Source organism: Acinonyx jubatus, chromosome E4, assembly GCF_027475565.1.
Source record: "Acinonyx jubatus isolate Ajub_Pintada_27869175 chromosome E4, VMU_Ajub_asm_v1.0, whole genome shotgun sequence".
In the NCBI taxonomy this organism is placed as follows: Eukaryota; Metazoa; Chordata; class Mammalia; order Carnivora; family Felidae; genus Acinonyx; species Acinonyx jubatus.
Window position 1 is genome coordinate 51230741 of NC_069395.1, and position 12286 is coordinate 51243026.

The window sequence follows — 12286 nt, forward strand, 5'->3', positions numbered from 1 at the left end:
CTAAGCCCCAGCAAACTGACAACAGGTGTGCCCAGGACTAGCCTCTACCTACCTGGGACACACAAAAAAGGACTCAAGGTCCTGGAATAGTTCTCCGAGTGAGGTAATAATAAAACCAGCTACTATTGCCATGGGCCAGGCACCGTCCTACACTTAATCCTCACGGCCACCGTTCGAGAGGAATACCACCAGGTTTCCCATTCTACAGAAACTGAAGCTCAAAGATACTAAGTATCAAAGTGACGCAGGTAGAAAGTGGCAGAGAATGAATGGTAACATAAGTTTGGCAGACCTCAAAGTCTGTCACTCTTCAAACTTTACCTCCACTGGTGTCGACACTTCAGAGGAAGAAAGAATGAAGGGTTAAGAAGTGGGCTGGAGCTGGTCTGAGAAAGGGAAAAGAGGGCTGGCTCTCATACACTCCTTCAAGGGAGCCTGGTTGGTAAGGCTTGGCAGGTACTGTCTTACTCAAGCATGGGGACATTTATTGCTTTGGGCTGGACTAAAGCTCTACTGACAAGGGGATGCACAGCCCTCTGGCTACCATGCAGCGTTCTCCTTCATTAAACCAAACCATTTGTTAAGGAAAGGTTGCTCAATGCATTTCCTGTCAAAGTCATTCCTATTACCTCAGGAAGCCGGGGAAGTCACAGCTGCTCAGGGGAAGGGACGACATTGGGGGAGGGGTGGGACATTCCAGTTCTCCTAAAAGTCCCGAATCCCTGAGGCCAGAAGTCTGAGTGTCCTCTCCAGCTGGCCATACACTTACTCTTTGCCTTAGTTTCTTTTCATAATTTGATGGTGTACTGGTTTGAATGGTGTCCCCCCTCCCCATCCCCCACCCCCCACCCCCAGTCCATGTCTAACTGGAACCTGTGAATACGACCTTATTTGGAAATAGGGTCTTTACAGAGGGAACCAAATTAAAATGAGGTCATAACAGATTAGGGTGGGCCCTAAATCCAATGTGCAAAGTGCCTTCATAAGAAGGGGAGAAGACACAGACACACAGGGAGAATGCCACGTGTTACAGACTGAATGTTTTGTGTCCCCCCAAAAGTCATGTGTTGGAAACCTCGTTCCCAGTGTGATATTAGCAGATAGGGACTTTGGGAGGTGATTAGGTCATGAGCAAGTAGCCCTCATGAATGGGACTGGTGCCCTTGTAAAAGAGACCCCAGAGAGTTCTCTTGTTCCTTCCACTGAATGGAAACACAGCGAGGTGATGGCCATCTATGAACCAGGAAGTGAGGTCTCTCCCAATGTCAAATCTGTTGGTGCCTTGATCTTGGACTTCTCAGTCTCCAGAACTATGAGAAATAAATGTGGTTTAAACCACCCAGCCCGTGGCAGTTTGTGATAGCAACCCGAGCAGACTGAGACACTATGAGGCAGAGCCTGGAGCAGAATGCCCAACATGGGCAGCAACCACCTAAAGCTGGAAGAGGCAAGAAAAGATGTTCCCCTTAGTTCCCCCTTGGGAAGGAGCACTGCCCCCCCCCCCAGCACCTTGTTTTGGGCCCTCTAGACTCTAGAACTGTGGTAGATTACATTTCTGTTGTTGTAAGCCACCCCTTGTCATCATTTGTCATGGCGGCCACAAGAAACTAATGCAGATGGAGAAAAGACTCCCCATCCCACCATCCTCACAAGGTTGTGCTGAGGGTCAAAACACATCCAGGTATTTTGAAAAGAACAAATGTTATATAAATGTAGAATAACATGATCATCAGCCATGGCTCTTGTGGCCCCACACAGATTGCCCCCCCCCCCAAAATGCCTACCAGAAGGACTCAGGCTCATCATGGGGGACGCCACAGGTGATAATTTGATCTTTTTGTATTTTTCTACAATCCCACTTCTAGTAAATGAGGGTGAGTTTGTGCTAGTTTGATGCTAGAATAATGGTCCCTAAAGATGTCTACATTCTAATCCCAGGAGCATGTGACTCTGTCAACCTACATGACAAAAAGGAAATTGTAGGTGTGATTAGGTTATCTCGGTGGGGCCAATATAAGAACAAGGGTTCTTATAAGAGAGATACAGGGAGATCAGAATCAGAGTAGAAGATGGGGCAAGGGACACAGAGGTCAGAAAGAAAAACAGATATGAAAATGCTATGCTGTTGGCTTTGAAGATGGATTAAGGAACCACAAGCCAAGGGAGGCAGGAAGCCTCTAGAAGGTGGGAAAGGCAAAAAAACGATTTCTCCCCCAGAGCCTCCAGAGGCTGCAACCCTGCTGAAACATTTAGACTTCAGACCTGCTGATGCTGAACTATAAAATAATAGACTTGTGTTGGTTTGAGCCACGATATTGTGGTAATATATTACAATGGCAATAGGATATTAATACACCGGTCAAGCCAGTTAGTCTGAAAATGAATATGGGAGACAGTAGGGAGACACCCCAGATAATTGCAGGTATCCTGGGAGGCGCCCGGTGATACTTTGTATTAATCCCCCAAAGGATTTCCCCAGAAAAGTTTATATCCTTTAGTTGGACAGTTTTTGTGTTTTTTCCATCTTCCCAGAGTCCCCTGGAAGTCAAATCTAAGATTAAGATTGAATCCATAATTTTAAATACCCTGGCATCTGAATTAACAACCTTGGTAGGGAGCCCACAGCAGCAAGGCTTCTGCCTGCCCCTATGTTAAAGGCCTGGTAGCCTATTCATCCAGTGTTGCTCCCTAGAAGGGATCCCGGAGTCCCCATACGGTTTCAATCCCTATCTATAAAAGGTGCAGATTGATGCTCACAGCATTCGAGAAATGCTTTAGGGGCACCTGGGTGGCTCAGTCGATTAAACATCCAACTTTGGCTCAGGTCATGATCTCACGGTTTGTGGGTTCGAGCCCTGCGTTGGGCTCGAGCCCTGAGTTGGGTTCTGTGCTGACAGCTCAGAGCTTGGAGCCTGCTTCAGATTCTATGTCTCCCTCTCTCTCTCTGCCCCTCCCCCCACCCCCATGCTCTGTCTCTCTCTCAAAAATAAATGAACATTAAAAAAAATTTAAAAAAAAAGAAATGCTTTAAAGGCCCATATCCATACAATGCCTCCTCCAATTCACAACTTATACAAGAACTCCCTTCACCAGCCGTAACCAACTTGAGACTCTAAGGACCTTTGGAAGACCTTCCAACGGAGAGCACATTTCTGAAGGTCACTAACAAGGGCAGCCTTGCTGCCTTCCCGACGAGACCAGCAGCAAGAAGGAAGCTGCATGGAGCACTTCATCCTGTTGACTTGGTATGGATTTCCTAAATGTTGAAATTGGGATTTCCTACTAGGTAAAATTAGGAGGAGATTCAGGAAGGACTAAACATAAGATCTGTACAGGAATCTAAGCTTATTTGCTTCCCTCCTCTCTGCCTTCCCCACCACTGACACACACACAGAATAATGTCTGTTTCTGCATCTACCGACAGATTTGGTGCCTGGCACGGAGTATGGAGTTGGAATATCCGCTGTCATGAATTCACAGCAAAGTGTACCAGCCACCATGAATGCCAGGACTGGTGAGTAGGACTCTGCTACAGAAGCAGACCAGGATGCCATGCAAGCCTGAGAAGCCACGGAGGCGTGCGGCTTGCTTGTCCTGGCAAGGGCCGGTCAGAAGGCAATGCCCCCTGATGAACAGGTCCCTGGATGACAGTTATCAGCCTAGGAACAACATCTACCTGCAGATCGTTGATCTCTGTGCCTAACCTCTGCTATCAATATGCAGGATATTCTCACTCACTTCCCCACAGATCTGTGCATGGTCTCCCATGGTCTGGTGGGCTGCCCCCAGAGGTGGAAAATTCGAAATCAGTTGGTGTCATAGCAAGTCTTTCTAATATAATACCTCAGAGCAGGCAGAATGTGATGTCCCTCACCATGGATGACAGAAGCCCTCAGAAAGGTCATAGGGATAAAGGTTTAGACTTGGAAACAACCCGTTAAATCTAAGGGCAATGGAAAATTCCACTTGAGACCCTTGCCACTCAGCATCTGGCATATTTGCTTCCAAATTCTGGGTAAATTTCAAAAATCACTCTGGAACTTTAGGTACAGGCAGCTGGCATGGGGTGGGGATTTTGAGCCAATCCCTGCTCCAAGGCTCATTCCGACATAGACAACCTCTCTAAGAGAACCACAAGGGCACAGGTCCCCTGGAGTTATCAAACCTAATTACCTGTACACCCATGGCCAAATCAGTCACAATGGCCTCAGGAACAGGGGTAGCTACTATTGCCAGGAATGTCATATCCCTACTTGATGGTGGCTCCTATTTTACCCTGGTTGGATTGCTGAGAAAGGCTGGAAGAAAATGAATATGGAAAGCTTGATAATCAACAGCCAGCTTTGTCCCAGAGGTATGTCCCAGAGGTGGATGTATTCCTATGGTGTTGGAGCTATTAATACCTTTATGCAGATTGTCCATCTATATACCAAGCCCTTGGCCATCTTTCAAAGTGAAGGTGCTTAACAAAATGTGACAGAATTGTCAGCAATGACAAGCTAATCCTCATGGTCAGCAGGCCTGTTTATAGGTTAGAAATCCACAGGGAGGTCCAATTCCAATAAATACTGGCCCTTGTATGGAACTTGTGTAAAATAGGCCACTTATGTTGATCCACAGAACTCGATAGTCCCCGAGACCTCATGGTGACAGCCTCCTCGGAAACCTCCATCTCCCTCATCTGGACCAAGGCCAACGGCCCCATTGACCACTACCGAATTACCTTTACCCCGTCCTCCGGGATCGCCTCAGAAGTCACTGTGCCCAAGGACAGAACCTCATACACACTGACAGATCTAGAGCCTGGGGCAGAGTACATCATTTCAATCACTGCTGAGAGGGGTCGGCAGCAAAGCTTCGAATCCACCGTGGATGCCTTCACAGGTACCAGGGTAGCAGACATCCTAGCTGGGCTCAGGGATCAATGGATCTTAGTATGAGAAAGTCATCTAAGTAGCCTACTCTTCCAACGCCCCCATTTTGTTTAGAGAAGGAGGAATGTGGGTAGAGAAAGAAGAGATCAAGGAGAAATTAACAAATACATCAAGACGGAATGGTTGGAAGTAAAGGGGAGAGAGGAGAAAGGCTACCTACGTGCCTGAAAATTTGTATCTGGTTTTCTAAAACCTGGACATAGGGATTGATTCTGTTCATCTTTCCCCATCTGCACTAAATCAGTGGGCATTCAGAGGATCCATGGGATCATGTTAAATTTCTCCCAGGACAAAGATTTTAAATCCTGGGTGAGTATTAGGAAGAAGTATTATGAGGTGTTACCCTGCTGAGGGCATTCATTTTTCAGTATAAGGCTTGGAGAAAGGAGATGGACAGGACTAGAGAGTGAGGGGCTGTAAGCTCTGAGTCAGCAGGTGAAGGTACAGTCGTAATTGATAAGGAAAGCAGATCCTTCCTAATTGATAAAGAAAGCAGATCCCTTCAGTCAGAGGGCTCTCCTAGCCCAGTGGTCCCACCACCTCGTGTGTGTTTCAGAACCATCATCTTCTCTGCTTTGCAGGCTTCCGCCCCATCTCCCATTTGCACTTTTCTCACGTGACCTCCTCCAGCGTAAACATAACCTGGAGTGACCCATCCCCTCCAGCAGACAGACTCATTCTGAACTACAGCCCTCGGGATGAAGAGGAAGAGATGACAGAGATCTCCCTGGAAGCTACCAAGAGGCACACTGTCCTGATGGGTCTGCAGCCAGCCACCGAGTACATCGTGAACCTGGTGGCAGTCCATGGCACAGTGACCTCTGAACCCATTGTGGGCTCCATCACCACAGGTGAGGTGGGAGGGCTCGACAGCAGGTGGCGAAGGGGGTTCCTACAGAGGTCTTTAACAAGTCAATGACATTTACAAAGAGAAACACCCAAGAAGTAGGGGCCTGCCTCACTTGGCTAGAGAGGGTCTGTGAGCTGTTCTGAAAGAGCCACCTCTTCCAGGGCTGCATAAAATGTATAAGATGGGAAGCTTCCATTGGGAAGGGAGGACAGACTCAATGTCTTGAGGAGGCCAGGGCTTGAATGCATTGGTCCAGAGGTTCTCACACTACCAGCCTGAAGAGAGTTAACCTTCAAAAGGAAACTCCATCTCTTGACTGCTCAGTAAGGTCACTCATACAAATGATGCTTCCTCAAAATTATGTGGGACGAGCACTAGCATGCGGCCATGTAGGAACCTGGTACTCAGAGAGTGGGGTTGGTTTGCATGTTGTTTGGAAAACATAGGCACTGTGAGACTATTGGATCAAATTCATCTCATCATTCTCAAATGTAATCCCAGATATGAGTATGCATGTGGCTGAGGACATGTGTATTTGGATGGTTTCCTATATAATGACAAGAACCCACTAACTGGACAGGTACATTAAGCACTCAGCTGGTTTCGACCCTGCAGTCCTCCAGTAGTCAAAAAAATGAGGTACCCAGTACAAATGAAATACAGTTTCAGAAAGTGGATTTGTTCTGGACTCGTGCTCTGAAATCCCTCTACAGTCAATAGGCAGTTTTTCCAAACTGAACCATAGGTGGCTGCTAAAAACTAAGAGAAACAGAGTTGGGTTTGTCTAAGAGAAGCTGCTCTAGGGAAAATGACTATGTTACTCCCAGTTCAAAAGAAAACATATGAACTTAAAGGAAAGTTCCAGTTGGCCTTGACACAGCTAACAGTTGCTGCACAGCACAGAGCTTGCCAGTTCGACCTAATGTTGTTAAAATATTCCCCATGAACATGGCTTTAGCCATACCTATGACTTTTCATTTCAAACTTGGGCCTAATCATGGCTTTAAGGATGCCCTAGTACAAAGGACTTGTCTGTCCCTGTGACACTATTAGCTCTTTTGGTCCACAAGAAACCAAGGATAAGAATTGCTTTCTCACACTGTGCTTTTCTGTCTTTTTCCCACAAACACACGGGTCCTTGTAGGAATTGATCCCCCCAAAGACATCACAGTTAGCAATGTGACCAAGGACTCAGTTATGGTCTCCTGGAGCCCTCCTGTTGCATCATTTGATTACTACCGAGTATCGTATCGGCCAACACAAGGTAATAAAGTCACTTGATTTCTCACAAATGGATGGGATTTGGTGCTGAGTGACAACTGCTCTGGGAGAAATACATATCCCAGAGGATATCACCCCTGCCCGCATTCTCCCCCTCTCTGTAGCGCGCTCCTTCACAATGAGAGTGGGTTAAGGAGGAGCAGGCAAGAAACCCTGAACTCACCAACTCCTCTCACACACGGCTGGACTATATTCACCCAGAAACCAGGCCCTCAACCAGCAGAGCAAATCATGGTAACTGGTCACCATTATCTAGGCAGTCTAGTGAGAAACAACCCCCCCAAAAAATCTGCCAAGATCCAGGGTCATGTGCACTTTCCCGAGAGACTAGTCCAAGACTAGAAGCCTGGGGGATTCCTAAAGACTCGGCTGAGCCAGATGGAGCCTTAGAGGGAGCCACAGTGATGGTGGTCCTATTTCTACCACTCCAGCCAAGTCGGGAGTCAGAAAAAGTTGGCACAGACCTTTACCCTGCCAGTTCCTGCTGTGCATGGCACATTGTTAACAAAGTAGAGGGCATGCCCACTTCCAAGGAGGCGGTGGGAGAGTTTTCCAGACTACCCTGTCTCCGGGCTGCATAGACCCCTCTTCACAGTCCATGCCCGTTAGACTGCCTTAAGAAGACCAGCTTGTTAGAAAACTAAATGAACCACTTTGTTGTTGTTGTTGTTGTTGTTGTTGTTGTTGTTGTTGTTCCAAGGAACCTATAAAATGAAGAGGTGGGACCAGCATACAAGCTCTCCTCCAGCTCCAATATTCCCAGTCCATGAACCACTTCTCTTCTTTCCCCACCAAGCGCTAAGCTTTGCACCCATCTGTGCTTCATGACAAAGTGCTGCCAGAAGCTTCTATGTAGATAGACTATACCATGAGCTGTGTTGAAGCATCTGCTGAACTTTAACAGTGGCTTCTGCTCTTCCTTAGTGGGACGGCTGGACAGCTCAGTGGTGCCCAACACGGTGACAGAATTCACCATCACCAAGTTGTATCCAGCCACTGAATATGAAATAAGTCTCAACAGTGTGCGGGGCAGAGAGGAGAGTGAGCGCGTCTGCACCCTCATTCACACAGGTAGGCATGTCTCCCTGTCATGAGCCAAGTCAGGATGCTGGCTGAGGACCCACAACAGACAGAAGAGGCAAACAGTAGAGTTGTTCTGGCTAATATAGAGGGCACTGGTCCTGGGCTCAGAGGCTCCATTCTTGGGTGTCCCTCTGACTCACTGTGTTATGCAAAGCAATTTGCAATTTCTCTCCCCCCTGATATTCCTAATACTGGAAGTTTAGACCTTATTGATTTGGGTCAGAAATTTTCATGGAATTTCCAGTAAGAAAGGTGACCTTTTAAAGACACATGATGAAAGTGAATTCCAGAACAGACATCTGAATCATCACATCTAATTAAAAGAAAATTTTTTTTAATGTTTACTTATTTTTGAGAGAGAGAGAGAGTGAAAGGAGGGGGGAGGGTCAGAGAGAGAGACACACACAGAATCTGAAGCAAGCTCCAGGCTCTGAGCTGTCAGCACAGAGCCCGATGCGGGGCTCAAATTCATGAACGGTGAGATCAGACCTGAGCCGAAGTCAGACGCCCAACTGACTGAGCTCCCCCAGGCGTCCCTCACATTTAATTTTTTAAAAGACTCAGTCAAGTAAATTTTACCTCAGAGAAGGAAAAGTTGATTATATCAGTAATAACCCATAGGGTCCTGAAACTCTTCATCCTCTGTGGCCAGAAGCCACCAAGTGGCTGCATTTGCTATTGCTTTGTGCTCAAAAGGTGGTGGCCTTCCTTTGGAAAGTGAGCCCTTTGGATGCACCTGAGAACAGGACTCCCGCAACAGTTCCACTGCTCCTCCTTCTCAGTCAGCCCACCATGCAGAACTAGGAAAGATTTGCTGTAGAAGTCACCAGAGGGGACAAAGTTTTCTGTCCCCAGACCCCAGATCTAATCTTCCAGTGAAGCTATTATTCCCACAGCACATGGGAAAACATCCAACCTGCCTCGTTAGAACAGCCGGCTTTCCTGAGGCTGCTTAATTTCCTCAGAGAATGGCATTTCCTGAACGAGGGAAAGGTAACTTGGAATTCCTCACTGCTTTTGTAGATACTCTCACAGGCCCAGAAACATCTGTAAAGTAATGGCCTAGAAACGTTCCTTCAGAATGTTCAGAACCTCAAGAAATTATTCTTCTAAGACACCACAGGGTATTCTCATCTTCCCTAGTCTCCTCACAGGCCTGTGACTACAGATAACCCAGCAATATTTTTGGTCCAATATTTCCTTTCCATCAAATTATCTGTGACCATTAAAGCATCAAGAAATATTGACCCAAAGTGATGCCCAATGAGTCAAAAGAAGCCCCCCTCTCACCTTCCTGAAAGCCTTAGAAATTCATAGGAAAGAAATTAGGCTGTTTCTCTTTGAGAACAAGAAAATGAATTTCAAGAGCCTCCTACCCCCTAGGGTGAAAGAAAGCAGCAACTTGGGTCAAAACACCTCATCTTGGGTTTGTGGTTATAAGCAGCAAGTATCTGTAAAGCAGGATATTCAGTAGTGCACCAACCCAAACCACCCTCCTTTAGGTTCAAGCAGAGCTATTGGGAACTCCCGACAACCAGATGACCCACAAAAATGTCTTATCTTGTTGTTTTAATGTAAGGTCTATGATTTTGCAATTGGGAGAAATGAGTACTCCTTTAGGATCTCACGCTTAATCTCAGAGGGATCAAGCTAACTGTAGTCTCCCAAGACTTTTCCTCTTTGTCTCTTCTCATAAGGTTGCATTGGAAGAACTTGCTGAAGACACAGATGATGGATGCAGTTGAGATATTAAAACTGAACAAAAGTTCACAGTTGTTGCTTTCAAATGAGGAATACGGGCAAGCTATAGAAACCTGCAGTTAGGGGTCAACAGCACATCTTGGTCCCCAGAAGTAAATTACATGATACTTGGGTTGAGTTGATACTTAAACTATTCTACTAACCTCCATTTCTAAAATAAATCCCAACCTTATGGAAGGGAAGCATAGTAAGAAACATATGCATAGAACATGGGCAAATAAGAATAGGCACATGGTCCCATGATGAGCAAACTCTGTTCCCCCCAACAGGCACCACTGGCCTTTAGCCTGGAAGAATCCCCTTGACTCTATGCCACAAAAAGGATACCCAGAACTCAATACAGAGGAAGTTTGTGGTAAAGCAATCATCATATGTGGCTTTAGAGGCAACCTGAGTCCCATTCAGTCATTCCACGAGCATTTATTGTGTACCTTGTAAGCTCCAGGCACTGAGGCTACTCCTTGACTTCATGGAACTCCCACCATACTTTCCAAAGTTCATCAACAGAGATCGTTCCACAAAGCATGCCCCTTGTATTTGTGAAAGTGCAAATAGCCTGGGAAACAAATTGTCTCATTAACTAAAGGAATATAACAATTCCTATATGTTCTGAGTTTCTCCCTCTACGTTTAAATGTCTAAAGCACAACAGCCATACCTCAGAATCCCCCATAGCACCTGACAGTGCTCCGTATGTAAGAAGTTAATGAATACCTTAAAAGGAAGACCCGAGACCAATCAGGGCAAAACTGGGTACTTGGGAGGAAGGACGAAGGGGAGAAGAGGAGGAGATCAGAAGGGGAGAAAGGAAAGAGGTCTCCACTCACTTCATCATTTTGTATGGCACAGCCGCAGACGTGCGTGATGGGTGAAGCTGCAGGAGATAGTTCGCTGCAGTGCCTCCTACGTTCACCTGATATTCTCCGGTTCCATTTCAGCCATGGACAACCCTGTGGATCTGATCGCCACCAACATCACTCCAACAGAAGCCCTACTGCAGTGGAAGGCACCAGTGGGTGAAGTGGAGAACTATGTCATTGTTCTCACACACTTTGCAGGTGAATGTCTACAGGCCTGTGCATCAGGCAGGTGGGAAGGGTGGGGACTGGGGCTGAAGGCTAGTATGACAGTTTTTGTTTTTTAAAGGACATTTTATCAAGCTGAGGAACATATTAGAAGTTTTCCTGCTTTACTTTTACTCTCAAGCTCTCAAGATGTCCCCAAACTCTGCAAACAGTACCAACTATGGGAATGCAGAAGGGCCGAATCTGAAATGTACAAGGAGGGCACATAAACAAAGGCAAATACAAAAAACAGAGCAATAGCACTTGGAAGACAAAGCTCAGAACTGAGCTAAGACATGGCCCCAAATGCTATGGGCTGGAACGCAGACTTTTCTAGATATTTACAGAGCGAGAAAACCACTAAAGCACCATGCACAGAGCAGATAATACGTGGAAACAGGTGACAAAGGATCCAGGCCTAGCAAACTCCTGTTGCTTTAGTCTTGTCTACCCATATCCAACCCAAAAGGTTGATCCAGCATGAAATCTTGAGTTTCAATGTCTTCTTACCATGCTTGTTCACCTTACATTATTTGAAGTTGAATAGAGAAGCCCAAAGCAAAATAGTGTTGGGTGATTCAAGTGTCTAAGCCTAGGAAAATTACTTGCCTGGCCAAATTATACATGTGATCACAGAATTCTTGTGGGTTATACCCGGGAATCCAGAGAACAAAGATACCAGAAGACAAAAGATAAGCAGATGTCTTGATTTTCAAAAATGACAGAGGAAGCCAGTTTTTGTAAGCTGCAAAGTAAACAGATGGTCAAAGCTTGGGAAAATAAAAACCAAAACAGACTATTAAATAAATTGGGAAAAGAATTAGTGGATATAGCATACAAGTACAGGTTCACTAAAAGTTTTACCAGAACCACTTTAGGTCCCCTTTTTTTTTTTTTTTTAACTGGCCAATCTGCTAACACACTTGGATTTCAGTAAGGTATTAGAAAAACCCACTTATCAATTTGACAATAAATTTCATATATTGAAAAATAAAAGAAAATAAACTATGGTTAAGAGTGAAAAAAAAGAACTCTGTTAAATGTTTAAAAAATAATTACATTAAAAATATACATTAATTTAAGGAAAAAAAAAAGAAAGAAAAACCCACTTATCACTTAGATGGAAAAATACGTGATGGATCATATTTGGAGTTAGAACTGTAGCTGATTGGATGACCCTCCTCAAGGAACGAATATCATGACTATAGCTCCACCAGAACCCCGCTATGTGCGTGTGCGATCCGTGTCAACTCCTGCCACCCCTCCCTGCATGCCATGGGCCTGCGTTTCTTAACTCTCACCATGCCTTCCCAA

At 45.7% G+C, this 12286-nt stretch overlaps 1 protein-coding gene across 2 annotated transcripts in view; it reads left to right on the forward strand.

Moving 5' to 3' along the window:
• The window catches only part of TNR (tenascin R), a 405370-nt gene that overhangs the window by 359753 nt on the left and 33331 nt on the right, over window positions 1-12286 (forward strand). For both annotated transcript variants that reach the window (XM_027074262.2, XM_027074263.2), the window contains 6 exons: window positions 3425-3514; window positions 4621-4884; window positions 5516-5785; window positions 6929-7048; window positions 7990-8136; window positions 10847-10966. In XM_027074262.2, coding sequence (XP_026930063.1) covers window positions 3425-3514; window positions 4621-4884; window positions 5516-5785; window positions 6929-7048; window positions 7990-8136; window positions 10847-10966 — 1011 coding nt within the window. The remainder of the gene's footprint in view (window positions 1-3424; window positions 3515-4620; window positions 4885-5515; window positions 5786-6928; window positions 7049-7989; window positions 8137-10846; window positions 10967-12286) is intronic.